The 18,896-nt window shown below is 49.3% G+C and overlaps 1 protein-coding gene across 4 annotated transcripts; it reads right to left on the reverse strand.

The window, feature by feature from the left end:
* Window positions 1-10,117: 10,117 nt before the first annotated feature.
* Window positions 10,118-15,935, reverse strand: SDR39U1 (short chain dehydrogenase/reductase family 39U member 1). Of its 4 annotated transcripts, none has more exons than XM_050911704.1 (6): window positions 15,920-15,935; window positions 15,283-15,389; window positions 14,560-14,570; window positions 14,074-14,189; window positions 13,263-13,406; window positions 10,118-13,040 (listed from the first exon to the last, which is right to left on the reverse strand). In XM_050911704.1, the coding sequence occupies exons 1-6, from the start codon at window positions 15,933-15,935 to the stop codon at window positions 12,625-12,627; spliced, it is 810 nt and encodes a 269-aa protein (XP_050767661.1). In that variant the 3' UTR covers window positions 10,118-12,624. The 4 variants fall into 4 exon arrangements, with proteins under 4 accessions (XP_050767661.1, XP_050767660.1, XP_050767662.1 ...); XM_050911703.1 differs by lacking the exon at window positions 14,560-14,570 and adding an exon at window positions 14,825-14,907 and having other exon boundaries at window positions 14,080-14,195; XM_050911705.1 differs by lacking the exon at window positions 14,560-14,570 and adding an exon at window positions 14,825-14,907 and having other exon boundaries at window positions 10,118-12,914; window positions 14,074-14,195.
* Between the last annotated feature and the right edge of the window lie 2,961 nt (window positions 15,936-18,896).

Raw genomic sequence — 18,896 nt, forward strand, 5'->3', positions numbered from 1 at the left:
AGCTAGAAATTTGGGAAAGGGAGCATACCGCAAGAAACTTCACAAGGGAAAAATGAGCATCACAGCCAGGAGCTGGCTAAAGCAGGGTGGGGGACTTAGGCTATATTGGAAAGGCTCTGAGCAATACAGATAGCAATCTCAGTGGGAAGCCTTCAGAAAAAAAACTTGTTGAACTTCTGTCCTCCCCTCAATTAAAAAATCATTCAATCATTGAATGGGAAGTCTCCATTATTTTTTTCTTCAAGATTGAAATAGAAACTACATTTTTGGTATTTTTATTTATTTACATATATAAATCATACATGCATGTAAATATTCTATATTAAGCATATTAATCTATAATACACACTTAAAATATAGTGTATATACAATATATATATTTTATATACATATATATTTGAAATATTTTTCATTTTTACGTAGTTCCCCAAAACTGAAAGGCAGGGATTTAAGATTCATTACAGAATAAATATAATTTTTAGCAAGTGAAAATATTTTTAATGCAGTTTTACTATTTGCGATGAATTTGTGTGCATATTTGTGTGCATTTTGGGTAAGGGAGTGGTATTTTCACACCTACATATCCTGTTCAACAATGCTAATGCTGGTAATAATAAAAACAATGTATGAAGGAGAAGTCACTTTCCTGAGAAAAGATTTTTTACAAATACAGGATGAAAATATGCTTGTTTTTTCTCTATTTTTCCCCAGGAAATTATTGCTGTGGGACATTTCAGGGGATCTTAATATGCAGAAAATTTGTTTTCTCTTAGAAAAAGTCCTTGTGGTTGAATCGTCCCATTGCACTGCAGCAGTAAGCCTCCAAATGTATTTCTGACCTTTGTCAGTTTGTCAGTGAGGTCGTTCCAACAAAGAGAGTTTGTTTAATTCTTCTCATGATTAAATACACTGAATAATTTGTTAGGCCATAGAAATTGGAAGTGTAAGATCTGGAGGTTTTTTTTAATGGCCTGTCATTTTATTTCTAGGTGGTTAAAATCCCATAGTATCACAACAAGCAGCAGCAGCACCACCTATGTAGGCAGGAGCTGGAAGTCTCCTATGGAGCAGCAACAGAGAACTACACCTCACAAAACTCACTTCCTTGGAGAATGGGGCACAGTGGTGTGTGACAAAACGTGCCATGGGAAATGCAGTGAAGCTAAGTCTTCATTAGGCAATGGAAGCCATAAGTACATCTTCCCTAACACCTTAAGGAAGTCTAGTTTAACCCTAAATAATTCTGCAAAGCAAAATGAAGAACTTCAATGACAGCAGTGTAGAAAAAGGTCATTTTGTTAATTATAGTCATGATCACACATTTTTGGCAGTAATCAGACTCTGTGATATACTAGAAAGAAAAGTTTAGACCATTTCAAGTGTGCATTTCATTTCAGAGCAAAAACGAATATCACTCTTTCATGTAAATTTAGAATAGAACAGAATATTTCAGTTGGAAGGGACCTACAATGATCATCTAGTCCAACTGCTTGACAACTTCAGGGTTGACCAAAAGTTAAAGCATGTTATTAAGGGCACTGTCCAAATACCTCTTAAACACTGACAGGCATGGGGCATCAACCACCTCTCCAGGAAGCCTGATCCAGTGTTTGACCACCCTCTTGGTAATGTTTCCAAATGTCAGGTCTGAACCTCCCCTGGCGCAGCTTTGAACCATTCCCAGGTGTCCTGTCCTTGGATCCCATGGAGAAGGTATCAGCACCTCCCTCTCCACGGCCCCTCCTCAGGAAGCTGTAGAGAGCAATGAGGTCGCCCCTCAGCCTCCTTTTCTCCAAACTAGACAAACCTGGAGTCCTCAGCCATTCCTCACAGGACATGCCTTCCAGCCCTTTCACCGGCTTTGTTGTCCTCCTCTGGATGCACTCAAGGACCTTCACATCCTTCTTAAATTGTGGGGCCCTGAACTGCACAGAGTACTCAAGGTCAGGCTGCACCAACTCTCCTTCTGTAGCTAGTTGTAACATCTGTTAACTCCTTCAGTACTCTGTGATGAATTCCATCAGGCCCCATGGACTTATGGGCATTCAACTGATACAACTGATCCCTTATAATTTCAGTGTCCACAAATAGAAAGTCACTGTTCCCACACTCGTGGTCCTCTGACTCACGGGATGGGGCAGCCCAGAGCCTATCATTAGTATTAAAGACAGCCTGCTGAACAGCCTGTAGCGCTCCATCCCAGCACTCCAGTCGTGGGACTCATTCTACCAAGTGTCACTAATACCAATGACATCATAGCTCTGGGAAGGGACCAATGCTTCCAGTTCATCCTGTTTGTTTCTCATACTGCGTGCGTTGGTGTACAAGCATTTCAGATGTGCTCCTAAACCCTCAGTGCTCCTGGGAGCAGCATAAATGCTCCCACTAGCATTGCCACCCTCAGGCAGTGCCATGCCAACCCTTGGCTTACCTTCAGCTCTCCTCATGGTATGCCCTTCCCCCATTGATTCTAGTTCAAAGCCATCTCAACCAGTCCTGCCAGCTTACGAGCAAAGAAGTGTTTCCCCCATTAGGACAGGTGGATCCCATCAGGCCCTACCATACCTTGTGTCTCAAAGACTCTTCTGTAGTTATAAAAGCCAAAGTTCCGGCAGAGGCACCAGTCTTGGAGCCAGGTATTGATGTCTTGGGTGTGCTTGTTTCTTCCAGCGTCTCTCCCCATTACTGGGAGGATTGAGGAAAACACTACCTGTGCTCCTGAGTCCTTTAGCATTCTTCCCAGGGCCTTGAAATCTCTTTTAATTGACCTTGAACTTGTTGTTGTGATGTCATTAGTACCCAAGTAAAAGAGCAGGAGTACGTAATAATCTGAAGGCTGTACTAAGCTCATCAGTTGTCTGTTGACATTGCTGATTCAGGCCCCAGGGAGGCAGCAAACTTCCCTGAAAAGAGAGTTTGGTCTGCAGATGGGTGCCTCCGTTCCACCCATGAGGGAGTCACCTATGACAATAACTTGCTGCCGTTTCTTCTCAGCACTGGTCTTAATACAGCTCTTGATGTGAAGAGTTGGTTGATCTGAACTTGGTGAGAGTACTTGAACAGATTCCTCCTCTTCTGTCTCATCATTTCCTTTGTCTACCATACTCAGAGCCTCATACCTATTCTGTAAAGGTAGCTGAGAGGGTAAGGAGGAGTTCCTCTTACAGCTCCCTGCAGTAACTCGCTTCCTTCCACTCCTCCCTATCCCTTGTAACACTGCCTTCATCATGGCACAAAATAGATACTGGACCTACCTCAGTAGTGGCCATGCTGAGTTGGCTTGTGCATACCAGAGATGGCAGAGCACACCTCCATTGGTCTATACCTCCTTCTCAGATTCTCAACTGCTCCTCAGTCTGCCCACTTCCTCCTGAAGCTCAGCCGCCAGGCAGAGCAGTTCATCTACCTGGGCACACCTCCCACAGGTGTGCTTGTTCCGGCCCTCCATCTCCTGGAGAAGCCCCAGGCACACCCTGCAGCCTGAAACCTGGGTGGTCACATGCTCGGACAAGAGCTCTGTCTGTGCGGCTGCACTGGTTCTACCTGGTGCTAGAAGCTCAGGAGAAGCAGAGGACATGGCTTTTTCCTGGAGGGTCACCATGCTGCCACAAACCTGCCCACTGTATCATTTCACATGAATCAGCCAGATTATAACATCATTATGAACTCCAGTCTGCCATAACTAACTTCAGCCTTTAGCTGATCACTGCAAATGATGGAAGCAAGGATTCTCATCTCTCCTCAGGAACAGTATTGCCCTACAATTATTAGAGATGAAAACAGCATCGGGCATTACAATCATTCACAGGACAGGCTGCTCAGAAGGCTGTCACTCCCAGCCAGTGATAAGACTGCAGTAGTCTCTATAAGTAGCCTAGAAGTAGCTTATACATTTATCCTAAACTGCACCTACATTCACACATACAGCACTCACCTTTGCCTTTAGAACTGATTGGCTTCATAAATGAATGGCTATTGTTAACCCAGAAGAAACAAACAGGAAGGAAAAATATTTGGATTTTGTGAAACAGAATATGGTGCAGTCTTTTGAAATGTATTTCTTCACTTCATCACTGACTTCCTGAAAATCTGCAATAAAACCAGGGTGTGTGAATACTAATTTTTAAAGGAGTTTACATCTGTACATGATGCATATTATTCAAAATGAAAACATATAAAATAACATACATTATAACTTATCTCTCCTGTCCTTTAATATTTTATCGTTACAACTTCTTTTATCGGACCTGTAATACAGCAGTAGTTTCTTTTTTGACATGTATGTCATGCATAGGACTTCATAGCATACAGAAATATTAAATTAGCAACTATGGACCAAATCAGTGTCACATATTTGTTTAATCTGTATTTGTTAAATGGCCCATTGTATCCCTCTAAGTCTTTCTTATAGCATTGCCACTTACTTTCAAAAGTGTTAAATGCATACACATATTTTCAGTTATATTTTGAAAAACAAATTTATTTTAAAAATATTTTTATTGCAATATGCAACATATCTTTAAATTGTCACAGGAAAACAGGATCGATAATATTTAAATGTACTCTGTTTATGTCAAATGTCCAATCATTTATTTTCTCTGACTTAAAATGAAGGGTTTTTTTAAAATTAATTGCTTAGTATTGACTGATACAGGGTATGCTGTAAATCTACTTCTACTGAACAAACTAGAAAATATTTGAAATAATTGATTTTAGGAGTGAAATATGACAGGAGAGCAATGGAAAGTCAGACAGTGTATGAAAAGGCTGGCATTATTTAAATTATCTGGGGTATCTGAGGCATCGGTGTGGAGCAGAGGGGCAAACCGTGCCCCCAAAAGAACACTGGTCTCCCTTCAAATGGCACCAGACTTCAGTAACTGAACTGTTTGCAGATGCTCATCTCATCTCTACACCTGTATATGTGGGTGTATAGTTGCAGGCCTCTTGTTAACGCCCTGTGTCATCATACTCCTGCATTACAGATGCCCAAAGACAGGGGATGAATTCCATGGCAAATGCATAACCTTTAAATAGACACATATGGCACGTGAGGGACGAAGCCCTCTTAAGCCCTGCAGACTTCTGCACTGCTACCAACCCACCTCATATCCACCAAGGCTAAAATTGTCCCTCATGTCATGGTGTAGGTGCCCCTGTGGTACTGTAGGTGCCCTGGAGAACAAAAACCAGCTTTTCTCTTCACCTTCCTCTGCATCCCAGAGGAGTATGGAGCGGTTGCCAAGCTCAGTAAGCAGATGGAGCAGTCACGGCAGAGTAGTCATTTCTCCCCTTCTCAGGATGAGAAAATGGAAATAATATCTCTCCCATCTACAGACCCACTGCCCTGGACCTTGCATTCAGCTGTGCTTTGAAATAAAAGTTCAGTCATTGCCACAGGATTGCCTCATCGGTAAAGCCTTCAGAAGTGGTTATTCAAAATGCCTACCAGTGCTGCTGGGTTCAGGCTCTTCTCTGCTCCTTTGCAAAGTGAATTTCTTTGGTTATATGATAAAAAGCTGGTCTCCACACACACAAAGGAACACAGAGGCCCAACAAGTAGAGAAACTGCAATAACCTAGCCAGACAGACACCCTGACCCAGCTCTTCCTAGGGCTGTCCCAGGAGAGCCATCAGCCCCATGCTCTGGGGGTGATACCCATCCCGATGAGTCAGTGGCAGCAGCTTTCTTGGTCGCCTTACAGACCGAGGCAGAGTTAATGCCTAGGGGGTACAGGACACATTATGGAATGAAGGAGAAAAGCATCTCAGGATTGTACAAGATTTATTACAGGATATTAAGGGGAGGAACCACAGGCTGGTCAGTACGCTTGTCTGGCCATGCCCTGCGCCTGCTCAGTGCAGTCTCTCCTGTCTTCTTATTAAACTTAATTTCTAACTATTTTCCTGGGTGAGGGCTTTCTATTCTCTATGTGTGTGTATGGGGGCCTGAGCGCAATAACTGGAGTCAGATGGCCTGTGTGTCCATGGTGCCAGCAAATGGAGCAAGCAAAGCTGTGTAAGTGTGTAAACAAGCATCCAGGCAGACTAGCAGCTGAGTAAATGAAGTGATCTGGGAACCAGCTGTGTGTATGAGTAAGACAACTGGAAGAACTGGTTACTGGAGGGACCAGAGGGGGCCAGCTGCTGGAGAGATCGTAAGTTCTGGTGGCCAACAGAGACACCCATTTAGGAGACAAGGGGCTGCATGGTTGGGTCCCTGAGGTGGTAGTGGCTGACCACTGGATATCAGAGGATGTAGAAACACAAAGACCATTGCTGAACACCAAATATTGCACGGGCAGAGGGTTTCAGAAACTGCAGAGGCAGAGGGCCTCAGAATCTGTGACAGAAGTTCAGTCCGATCCTTCTCACCTGCTGAATGGATCTTCTTGTCCTCTTCCATGGTTGAAGACACTCAGCTAGCCCAGTGGGAAAAAGAGGGCAAGGGAAGTTGAGTAAGACCACGCACGGGATTCAGGTCCTTCAGCCTCTCGTGGCATCCAGTGGGCAGGAGTTTCTTCAGCAAATCTTGCATCTCTCCACCATCATTTCCCACATTTGGCTTAACTCCAGAACCATTTAAAGCCTAGAAGAGTCCCAAACTCCAGCAGCACAGTTGCAGATCATCTTGCAGTGACTCTTGCTAACTGCAAGTCAAGCTAAATGTGGGAACAGAGCAGTACCTTCACATGGATGACTTCAGAACTAACTGCAGCTATTGCCCCTTCCTGGCCCTTGGGAGCTCATGTTTCTATGCCATGACTTTTCTGGGGACCAAAATACCTTCCGTCTGAGTCATAGCGCAGGTCCAAAGATCCTCTTTTCCACCCCTGAAGAGCCCTGCCCTGCTCAGGTCAATACATACACCAGCTTTGTGACTCTTCCTCTTGCAGATGGGTATGAGCTAACTTTAGGCTACAGTCAGATTTCCCTTATGAAGGGTAGCAGAGAATGCTAATACCTTTGGGGAAAAAAAAGGGAAAGAAAAAAAAAGCCCTATCTCACACAAAGGCCAGAGTCAGGGCTAATGAGCCTGGACAAGCTGAGTGAGCTCTGGGGAACTGCACAAGATGCCTTCCATATTTAACAACCATATAGAATCACAGAATCATAGAATCATTTAGGTTGGAAAAGAGCCTTAAGATCATCAAGTTCAACACGGCCAAGTCCACCACTGTCCCGAAGTGCCACAGCTACACGTCTTTTAAATACTGCCAGGGATGGTGACTCAACCACTTCCCTGGGCAGCCTGTTCCAATGCTTGACAACCCTTTCAGTGAAGAATTTTTTCCTAATAGCCAATCTAAACCTCCCCTGGCGCAACCTGAGGCCATCTCCTGTCATCCTATCACTTGTTTCTTGGGAAAAGAGACCGACACCCACCTCCCTACAACCTCCTTTCAGGGAGTTGTAGAGAGTGATAAGGTCTCCCCTGAGCCTCCTTTTCTCCAGACAAAACAACCCCAATTCCCTCAGCCGCTCCTCATAAGACTTGTTCTCTAGACCCTTCACCAGCTTCGTTGCTCTTCTTTGGACATGCTCCAGCACCTCAATGTCTTTCTTGTAGTGAGGGGCCCAAAACTGAACACAGTATTCAAGGTGCGGCCTCACCAGTGCCGAGTACAAAGGGACGATCACTTCCCTAGTCCTGCTGGCCACACTATTTCTGATACAAGCCAGGATACTATTGGCTTTCTTGGTCACCTGGGCATGCTGCTGGCTCATATTCAGCCAGCTGTCAACCAACACCGCCAGGTCCTTGTCCACTGGGCAGCTTTCCAGCCACTCTTCCCCAAGCCTGTAGCGTTGCATGGGGTTGCTGTGATGTAAGTGCAGAACCCGGCACTTAGCCTTGTTGAATCTCATACAATTGGCCTCAGCCCACTGATCCAGCCTGTCCAGATCCCTCTGTAGAGCCTTTCTACCCTCCAGCAGATCAACACTCCCGCCCAACTTGGTGTCATCTGCAAACTTAGTAAGGGTGCACTCGATCCCCTCCTCCAGATCATTGATAAAGATATTAAACAGAACTGGCCCCAATACTGAGCCCTGGGGAACACCACTTGTGACTGACCGCCAAATGGATTTAACTCCATTCACAACTCTTTGAGCCTGGCCAGCCAGCCAGTTTTTTACCCAGCTAAGAGTACGCCCATCCAAGCCACGAGCACCCAGTTTCTCCAGGAGAATGCTGTGTGAAATGGTGTCAAAGGCTTTACTAAAGTCCAGGTAAACAACATCCACAGCCTTTCCCTCATCCACTAAGCAGGTCATCTTGTCATAGAAGGACACCAGGTTAGTCAAGCAGGACCTGCCTTTCATAAACCCATGCTGACTGGGCCTGATCACCTGCTTATCCTGTACATGCCGTGTGATGGCACTCAAGATGATCTGCTCCACAATCTTCCCTGGCATTGAGGGCGGACTGACAGGCCTGTAGTTCCTCGGATCCTCCTTCCACCCCTTCTCATAGATGGGCGTCACATTTGCTAACCTCCAGTCAACTGGGACCTCCCTGGTTAGCCAGAACTGCTGATAAATGATTGAAAGTAGCTTGGTGAGCAGTTCCACTGCTCCCTCAGTACCCTTCAGTGGATCCCATCTGGCCCCATAGAGCTGTGTGTGTCTAAGTGGTGTAGCAGGTAGCTAACCATTTCCCCTTGGATTATGGGGGTTTCATTCTGCTCCTCATCTCTGTCTTCCAGCTCAGCGGGCTGGGTACCCCAAGAACAATTGGTATGAATTGCAGCATCTTTTTGGGTTGTGAGCATGATGGGCGGGAGTACTCACCAGGCACAGAAAGGGGACAAACGCATAGGTTCTAACAGCAGAGACGTTGCAGAAATGAGGCTTGTCCATTTCTCAACAAGGAAGGGTCACACAGTGTTGCACTGTATGTCACAGCCCTCAGTCTCATGGGTTCTGTGCAGAGCTTGTTCATCAATCCCAGAAAGAGGGATTAATCAGTGAAGCTCATTGTTAAGGGATGTCAGGAGCAGCCGTCACCTCCAGCAGCCCTGGCCCAGGACCCTCCTGCCCAGCCGCTGGAGTCCAGCCTGGGGACCTGAAGACTCGAGTCTCTGCCCAGGCTAAGGGATGTGGCTGCCACTTTCCCCTTTGCAGGTTCAACCAGCAACAAAGCCGAGAACCTATCCCGGAGACACAAACATGGACACAGACAGAAACACAAATGACACTGACATGGCCAGTCACACTGCCATAGCCAAGGCACTGCTGTGAACAGCACCCACACACAGGACCAATGTAACACACAAGCACAGCCAGCCACATCCCCTCCTCTTCTGGGGCTGGCAGGGACAGGAGGTCATTGGTGCAGGTACACACACAACACTGTCAGGCTTCACAAGCATGTGACATTCGTGGGTCCCTCAAGCACTGGCACAACCCCTCTGTCTGTATCTCTCACAAACCAGGTGTCCGTGGGGTGTGCATGTGTATTCACCAGCACACTTCAAGCTAGACCAGCGTTGAGTAGGAGGCCCCGGGTCTGGGCAGGGGTATCAGGTGGGCAGGGGGTCCATGCTGGTATCCAGGGATACCTCTGAGTGTGGGGTGCCTGTGGGACAAGTGTGTGAGTGCTGCACGTTTGGTGTATCAAACTGGACCAGCCAGCGAGTAGGGGACTCATGGGGTGAGTCAGAGGGCTTGGGTCCAGGCAGGGGTGCTGGACGGACAGAGGGGTTATGCTGGTGTTTGAGGGACTTGTAAGTGTGCATGTGCTTGTGAACCCTGACGGTGTCATCTGAGTCTGCCAGCCCCAGAGTGGGCAGGGACATGGCTGGCTGTGCTTGTGTTACATGGGTCCCGTGTGTGGGTGCTGCTGACAGCAGCATCTTGGCTGGGGCAGTCTGTGTGACCAGCCATGTCAGTGTCATCTGTCTATGTGTCATTTGTCTGTGTGTGTACACATGCCTAATAGGTGCTCAGCTTCAGGGTTGACTGAACCTGCAAACAGGAAAGCAGCAGCTGTGTCCCTCAGCTTGGGCAGAGACCCTGGGTACCTGGGCTCCAGGCTGGGAGGCCAGTGGCCAGGTAGGAAGGTCCTGGACCAGGGCTGCTGGAGGCAGCAGCCGCTCTTGACATGTCTGAACAATCATAAGCATTCACCTCTAAAAGAACAGAGAGACTTGCCTCAAGTCAGAGTAAATCTTCAGAGCACATCCAGGGCACTGCAGGTGGCTTAGACATGCTTGCAGGAACACTCTGCTAGCACTGAGCACTACAGGGCTGGCTGTGCCAGCGTTGAGATAGCACAAGGCCTCTACTTAGGATCACAAAGTCTTGCAGCCTGGAGGCCAGGGTTTCCTTATGGTCATCAAAAATAGACACTGGTCCAAAATCCAATCTAGATCTCAGCTTGCTGTCACCCTATTTTCTGGCTCCACAGTAGACAAAGGGGCATGGTGTGTCTGTGAATTTATCATGATGGAAAGTCCCAATTGCACCCAGCAGCCAGTGTTTTCAGATCACATACTGGGATTCAGGTGTCAGAAGCTCATTTAAGCTCACCTGTGACATGTGCTTAAGCCAAACGTCATGCAGAGGTAACCCTTCAAAATCCTGAATGAGTTACACATCCAGCCAGCGAGGCCGAGGCCTGGGAACTCTGCTTAGTGGCTGTCTTTCATGGGATATGCAACCCTCTTTCAGAAGAGCTGCGGGTTGCCAGTGCTTCTCCAGCCATACTTGTCTTTATTTCCAATCACAACACAAAGCTGTTGCAATCATCAAGGTACATACAGGTACAGAAACAACGCAATTGGGCTGGCCAGCCAGCTTGCCTGACAGAAGGATGCTGTAGCCCACAACATCTGGGAAGCAGACTGAAGTCTGAGGCTCTAAAAAGGTAGCCGGAGTAACTAAAGACGAAGCACTGCTGATTGTCCCCATTGTATTGCCCCACAATGAACTGGGCCTGTAACTCAGAGTAGGTCAGCCCACTCTTGAGGACAAGAAACTGAGGTACATGGGAAGAGGAAGGAATCTGCACCTAACTTACAGGCAGCACAGACACAATCCAAGCAACCCACATTTATCTCAGGCGATGTTGCTTTCACAGCTACTCCCAAAGTCCCAGCTCACCTGGCTGTGCTCACACTGACTGCAAGGACTATCTCTAGTTCTGGCTAGACAGTCCTAGTCTAATTTTCCTGCCCGTGAAGTCAGTAGATTGCCATTCTGTCTCCAGTACGGACTGAGCAAAGAGGCAGGTGAGTGGGGAGTCTAGACTCCACCAAGACTGACCCTTCAGCTACTATGACGACATTAACTTGGCATAAACCAGAAATATGTGGACCACTCTTGTTCTGGAAGGTTTCTTATTTCAGGAATGGAGCAGGTCTTTTTAACTGCCTGAAGTGCTTTTTAATATATTTTTCTAGCCCAAAATTACATCACACTAGGAATATTTCTCCAGAAGCAGTGTCATAATGAACTTAGCTGCTCTGTAGATTTCACATCCCGCAACCCACTTTGGCATGTGAAAATAGGTTAAAGGAAGCACGTGGATACATTTCCTTACAGTATGAGATGATGAAATTGCAATGTTCTCCACAAGAGAAGAGGTACTGCTTCCCAAGGCAGCCCAGGCAGCCTGGATATTCTCACTGCCCAATCAGTGGGAACCCCCTGAACACAAGTACCACCTCATGGGACAAATAAGGGAAAACCACCCTGTCTGGGATTAGATAACTACAATGAAGGCATTAGCTGAAGTGCTCCCTTTAGACTAAAGCAGTGCCTTGCACTACCTCACACCACCTCACACCAAGATGAACCACCCAGTTTCTCCCCAGCACAAGCTCAGATGCAGTCGACACTTACCCAAGGCCTCAAGAGCAGTCCAGGGGCAACACTCCCACTGCCACCCTTGTCCCTACAGGCTGGCAAATCAGTGTTCTCCTTCATCCTCGCCACAGCATCAGGATTATGCAACCCTGGAGGGGTGTGACGCTTGGGCCTAGACTCAGCTGGAGGTTCTGACACAGTAACTTGGTATGAGCACAGAGCCAGCACAAGAAAGGAGATGGCAAAGTCTCCAAGCCATCTGTATCCAGCACCCTTTGTGCCCCCTCAAGATGGATCTTCTCCCACAACCACAACTCCATTCCCTATGAGACTGAGAAAGGCAAAGCAGAAGAGCATAACTAGGTCTGTATGTGACCATGGAGGAAAGACATGGGGAAAACAGGAAGAGGGACTTCCAGTAAAATGGAGGAGAATTACAACACTTGAACACCTCTTTCCTGCTGCGACTGTCTCTCAGGGGAGGAGATGTTACACCCCCTAGCTGCTCTGCAAGCAGTTCACATGGACACTGTGGAAAAGGGAAGATGGCAGATTCAGCACTTACAATCCTTAGAGGCACTTGTGCCCTTCCCCAAAAGCAGGTAATGCGGAGACTGCAAATGGCAATGAGGGATGACTCCTAAACTGGGGATGCACAAAGGGAGACAGAAGGGGAAAAGATTGCTCACCCTCTCTGTATGGGGATGGGGAAGTGTCAAGAAGGGGTAGGGCTACCCTCTTTCACCCAGGGGAAGGCATGTGAGCCAGGGAGCTCACAAAAACAGTGCCCAACCCAGCCCAACTGAGGAGCCCTCAAGCCACAATGTCCTTCAGAGTTCCAGACAGGTCAGGGAAGATGAAATGGTAGCCGCTCTCCAGGGTGTGTTTTGGCACCACCCTCTGGCCCTCCAGCAGCATGACGGCCCGCTCTGACCCAAAGACAGCCTGCACAGCCCAGGCAGGCACTGGCAGCAGGGCTGGGCGCCCCAGGGCTGCAGCGAGCTCCTGAGCAAAGGTGCCGTTGCAGGTGGCATGGGAGGACGGGGAGACACCGTTGAGGACGCCTTGCAGGCACTCACTCTCCAGGGCATGACACACGATCCCTGCCAGGTCCCGAATGTGGATCCATGGGAAGGGCTGAAGCCCAGAGCCCAAGGGGCCTCCTAGTCCCAGACGGAAAGGCCAGAGCATTTGAGAGACTGCACCACCACCTCGGCCCAGCACTACCCCTGTGGGGAGAACAGAGTGAGATCAGGACCCCTCCCCCAAAGGACAAAAGCCCCCCCTTCAGCCCCAGACCTACAACCAGGAGACAATCCTTAGCGGGCTGGACTGGAACAGCATCCCAACAAGGAGAGGCACAAGACCTGATGTCCTTTTCCCTCCTCTTCCCCCTCTTGCCCCAGCACCAAAGCAGAGCCACCCTCAACAGGCATGATGCCCCATCTCACCAGATCTCACCACAACACCACGAGCTGGGCTCCCAGGGATGAGAGCTGCAGCCTCCCAGGAGCTCACCAGGCGCGAGAAGAAGTCAAAATCCCCCCCAGGACTGTCTTCAGTATACTCAACTGTGGGGCTAGGGCGGTAATAGCCTGCGGGTGTAACAGAAGAAAGGGGGTCAAGGGTGAATCATGACACCAGCCACCACCCCCCAAAACGGACCCTCTTCCCTGCCTCCAGGAGCCCAGAACTCGATCGCTCCATCAGGGACATCCTCATATGAACAGCACAGGGTCTCTCTGATGGCAATGCTGGCAAGTTTTTGAACTACCAATGTGCTCTGCAAGTTCAGCGGCATGCACTAATACTCAGGGTGAGCTGCCAGCCCGAAGAACCAAATATACCAGCAAGCAACACACTGAGCTGGCTGCATAGAAAGGCACTTGCTCTAAAATTGGGCATCACAGATGCTAAACTGTGGCAATTTTAAAGACTGTAGCAAGCAGAAAAGCAAAGCTGGAGGGGGATTCAGCTGAGGCCCTGCTTAGACAAACTGGTTCTACAGGATGCCTAAAGGCTTTCACAGGAAAACAGAGAAAAGGTTCTGTCCTAATGACACCAAGAGAAAGCATAGGGACCCAAATTCCTCTCCAGCAGTACCAAAAAGCTGATCAAGGCTTGCCTAAACACAGTGACATTGATGGCAATAAAGCTGGCATTTCAAGGCAAGACATGTGTCCCCCCAGAAGTGTGTTTCTATCTGGAGGTATACCTCTCCAGGTCAGCATGAGTCATGCCTTGGCCGGGCCCAACCAATACCTACGCCAGTGACGAGGACCCAAGCACGGGGTGGCTGTTCAGCATCAGCAATGGCTTTTGCCAAGGTTCTGGTGGTCTCAACCCGGCTGCTGATGACTTCCCTGCAGAAGGCATCACTCCATCTGGGAAAGGGAGAGCTACTGATTATACTCCCCACAAGGACATCCCAGGAAACAACTGCACCAAGGGGGGCCCCAGCAGACACTCACTCACAAGCACAGGAGAGGTCACATGAATTCCCCCCCACCCCAGAGCAGGGGGAGGACATGGGATATTACTACTTAAATGCATGGGGACTTTGGGAGATGGTGGCTCTCCACTTCCCACAAAAGGCTGTGGGTTTTGGACTGCCTTAGGACCAAGGCAGCAGAGGAGCTGGACACCAAAGCTGGGTGCAGTGAATTCTTCCCAAGTGCCTGGCAGAGGCATTTCCAAAAACACTCTCATAGAAGTCAAACTTTGGTTCTGATTTTGCATTATTTAAACGTAGTGTCATTCTGGAAATGTGGAACTACTTTGTCTGGCCTCCAACTGTCAATCCAGAAGGCAACTTGTCTTCCAAAGCTCTCCCAGAACTTAACAGGCCCGTAGAAATGTTTTGGATACTTGAGGACCCAGATGTCAACAGTTAGGTAACCCAAGTGCTTCCTGGACACCCTATTTCCTCCCCAGATCCCTTCCACATTCTCTGACAACACTGGGCTGTCTTCCCTTCACCTTGTCCCAACAGCACTATGGGAGATCAAGTTACCTGCGGAAAGGGTTGAGGACATTTTCACCAGCCAAGTTCACCACGGCGTCGCACAGGGGCAGTCCAGAGTGGGACAACTTTTCCTAGGCAGGGGTAACAAAGACATCACACACCCAGCCTCCCCTCTGCTCAAGCCTTCCCAACAACCAAGCAGGGTGGGCTCCTAAGAACTCCAGCCAGTTCCTTCCTGACACTGCCTGGAGCATAAGCATGAATGGAGAAAGTTTTGCTCCTTGGAAGCTACAGCAGCAGCAGTAGCAAAAGCTTTTGCTCCTGGAGCTACAGCAGTACCCATCCCAATGACTTTGACCCATGGAGCACCCAGGAGCCCAAGAGTACATCCACAGGAGCCAGATTCCCCACTGCAGATTCCCTGTATGCCATGATAGGCCAGGGCAAGCGCGCTTGTTCCTCAGCCCTGACATGTTCTCCCTCCTGTGACTGCTCTCATCTCATACCCAGCTGATCCGATCCTTGCCCCCTTGTCGAGAAACGTGGGTTACTTCATGCCCACGGCTCCGCAGCAACTGGGTCAGGGCTCTGCCCACAAAGCCAGTCCCACCACCTAGGAGAAAGACAGGTCATTACAGATTTGCTACCCGGACTGGCATCCGAAGGCCTGCACAGGTGTCCCCATTACCATGGTCAGCTTCCCGGGGTACATTACTCCGTGCCCAGACCCCCCTGCTCCCAGTGCCCAGCTCCCCCACACAGCACCCCAGCCCTGAGGGCCTCCACTCCCCGTGTCTGGGCACCATGCACCACGTCCTACCCCCGAGCCCCGGGGGGAAAGGAGAGGGGAGCTGGCTCCAACTTCTGTCCGCAGCACCCTCAATCCAGGCCCGCCTCCCCCACTTCCAAAACTATGTCCCCCTCACAGAGCCCCCGCATGCACCTGCCCTACGCAGCGCCCCGCGGCGCCCTGAGGCCCCCACTCAGGACTAGCTCCCTCCCGCGCCCACCCCGCTCCTAGCAGCGGCCTGGCTGAAGCCACCCACCCGCACCAGAGCCCCTGAGCGACAACGTGCCCCGCCGCGGCCTGCCGAGCGGGCTCCGCGCACCGACCTCCCGGGCACCGGCGGGCCCCACACTCACCCACCAGCACCCGCATCGCTGGGCCGAGTGCGCATGCGCCAAGCAGCGTGGATTAGGCATGCGCCTTCCCATCCCGCGCAGCTGCCGCCCCCCCCCCGGGGCGCTTAAAGGGCCAGCGCGCCCCAGCGCATTAACCCCTCCAGCGCCAGCGTGCAGGGGACAGGGCGGGCGGCAGGAGGAGGTGGCTCCGGGGGGGGGTGGGCAACCGCTTAGAAACGTAGTGGAAAACCAGCCCGAAAGGAAGCAGGAGAAACAGAGGAATGAACGAAGCCCGAGGAGCTGCACAGCGGAGCGGGAACCCACCGGGGGGAATGCAGCAGAACGCCAGGGTGGGCAGCGCCTGATTAAAACACTGAATGAGACACAGGTTGCGCCTGCTGCACGGAGAGGTGAGAAAGCAACTCGGAGGAATTCGTTAAGTCAATCAGTTAATCAGTTAGTTAAAAGAGCTGAAGTAAATGCCAGTGAAGTGTTTTTTAATATTTTTGATCGAGAATGAAGAACTTTGCAGTTGGGAATTAGGCTGGGATTGTTCTCGCTGACCCTAAGCCTCCCTTCCCTCTGGACACCTTGCTCGTCACCTCAGGGTCATGGGAAAAGAAATTATTTCAAGGATGTAATTCTGCCACTGGACTCTAGATGTCTCTTCTGAGATGTGATGAAACACACATTGAAAGACAAGACTTTCCACCTGCAGGCAGCTGGGGCAGGCTTTGCTTCGCACGAAGCTGCCTGTGTTGTCAGCTGCTGTTATCGTGTGTCCTGTGAAGAGCAGAGGGTAATACCAGCCTGTAGGCAGGACCTCTACGCATTGGTGGCTGTTCTGAAGCAGGGACAAAGGCTGGAGATATTTCTACCAACCTATCTACAGTTCAGTCCACCTAGCCATCCATCCTTGTCTGCGCATACACCCATAGCCATTGCTCCACCCATCCGTCCATCTGTCCTCCTTCCCCCATACCCTGCTCTGTGTGTTCTTATCCCCCCTGCCACCAGCTGTATAAAAGTGTTTGGCAAGTCCTGTGTTTAAGCAAGGAAGGAACTGGGTTTGTAGGAGGAGCTGACTGGAAATCTAAGAGAGTGGGAATTATTTGCACAGGAAGAGGCATCCCTGTGGTTCACAGGATGAAAGGTGGAGATGAACAGCTGGTTTCTTGTGGCATGTCCTGGCAGGCAGATGGGTGAGCTGGAACTACTCTCCTTATGCAGTGTGGTCTGCTCAGCCTCTGTCTGCTGGACGGGTCATAGTGGTGATGTTAGCTGGAGGTGCTGGCAGGCTGTACACGCATTCTCATTTTAACTCTTCCATAAAGGGCAGATGGCTGTACCTGGGTGCCAAACTGTCAGAAAACAGGCAATTGAAAGGGATCTTTGTATATGTCTCAAACTTGTGTTTTCCTCCCACCTCCCTCTGTCTCATGGTATTTCACTAGATAGAACTTCCTAGAAAGCCAAAATCCAGCATGCCCTTTCTCACTTCCTCCTCACAACCGCACTGTATTCATCTACAACATGTGATGGGGAAAGCAACATGCCAGCAATCAGTCCCAACCCATAACAGAGCCCCAGTGCCAGCACCTGAGGAAGCCCCACGCTTCTGCTTCTGTCACGGGGCAAAGCCTGCCCAAAACCGTTGCTCAGATACATGAGAATCATAGAGTAAGAGAATGGTTTGGGTTGGAAGGGACTTTCAAAGATCACCTTGTTCAACCCCCCTGCCTTGGGCAGGGACATCTTTCACTAGATCAGGTTCCTCAAAGCCCTGTCCAACCTGACCTTGAACACGTCCAGGGATGGGGCATCCACAACCTCTCTGGGAAACCCGGTCCAGTGTCTTACCACCCTCTTTGTAAAAAATTTCTTCCCTACATTCAGTCTAAATCTACCTTCTTTCAGTTTAAAACTGTTGCCCCCTGTCCTGTCACTACAGACCCTGTTAGAAAGTCTTTCTGTCTTGCTCATAAGCCCCCTGTATATACTGAAAAGCCGCAATAAGGTCTCCCCAGAGCCTTCTCTTCTCCAGGCTAAACAATCCCAACTATCTCAACCTCTCTTCATAGGAGATGTGTTCCAGACCTCAGATAATTTTTGTGGGCCTCCTCTGGACACACTCTAACAGGTCCGTGTCTTTCTTGTACTGGGGGCCGCAGAGCTGGACGCAGTACTGCAGGTGGGGTCTCACGAGAGTGGAGTTAGAGGGGCAGAATCACCTCTCTCAATGAGCTGGCCATGCTTCTTTTGATGCAGCCCAGGATACGACTGACTTTCTGGGCTGTAAGTGCACATTGCCAGCTCATTTTTTCATCCACCAGTATCCCCAAGTCCTTCTCTGCAGGTCTGCTCTCAATCCATTCATCCCCTGTATTGATATTGGAGATATTGCCCCAACCCAGGTGCAGGACCTTGCACTTGGCCTTGTTGAACATCATGAGGTTAAGTTCAGCAAGGCCAAGTGAGGCCAGGGATATCTGTGCCCAGCTCTCGCTCACCAGATGAATCTATTAAGTGCTAGGTAGACAAACCAAGCACAGATCCATGCTACAGAACGGGGTTACCTGAAAGCTCTGGGCTGCACCTGACATGCTGCAATGGTCTGAGTAAGCAGAAAAGAAACAAGGAAGCACAGATAAACTCTTCACAATTTCACACCTGTATAGCACGCTTGGAGAGGGAGACCAGACTGTGATAAATAACCCAGGTAATGACAGCTTTGGATATGAAGAAACTCTCGGCGGTTGACCTGAGGTGATGTTACCAATGAAGCCATTGACAGCTTATGTTGAATGTCTCTGTTAGAAAGTGTTAAATAGTGAAAACAATAACATGCTGGGGAATACACCCGCCTACACCTAGCGATGTGCCCAGGGCTGTCCTCACAGTGGAACTGCTACATGTAAAGGCCAGCTCGCCAGCCAGGTCTGGACAAATCCAACAGCTGCAGGAAGTGTCCCATTGCCTGGCAAGCTCAGTCAGTAAA

Source organism: Gymnogyps californianus, chromosome 28, assembly GCF_018139145.2.
Source record: "Gymnogyps californianus isolate 813 chromosome 28, ASM1813914v2, whole genome shotgun sequence".
NCBI lineage: Eukaryota > Metazoa > Chordata > Aves > Accipitriformes > Cathartidae > Gymnogyps > Gymnogyps californianus.

Coding starts and splice junctions, on each gene's coding strand:
- SDR39U1 (XM_050911702.1), bottom strand. Junction 14,196..14,824: donor GTCCTCAACCCTTTCCGCAG/GTAACTTGATCT, acceptor TCCCTTTCCCAG/ATGGAGTGATGCCTTCTGCA. Junction 13,041..13,262: donor TGGTGTTGTGGTGAGATCTG/GTGAGATGGGGC, acceptor TTCTCCCCACAG/GGGTAGTGCTGGGCCGAGGT.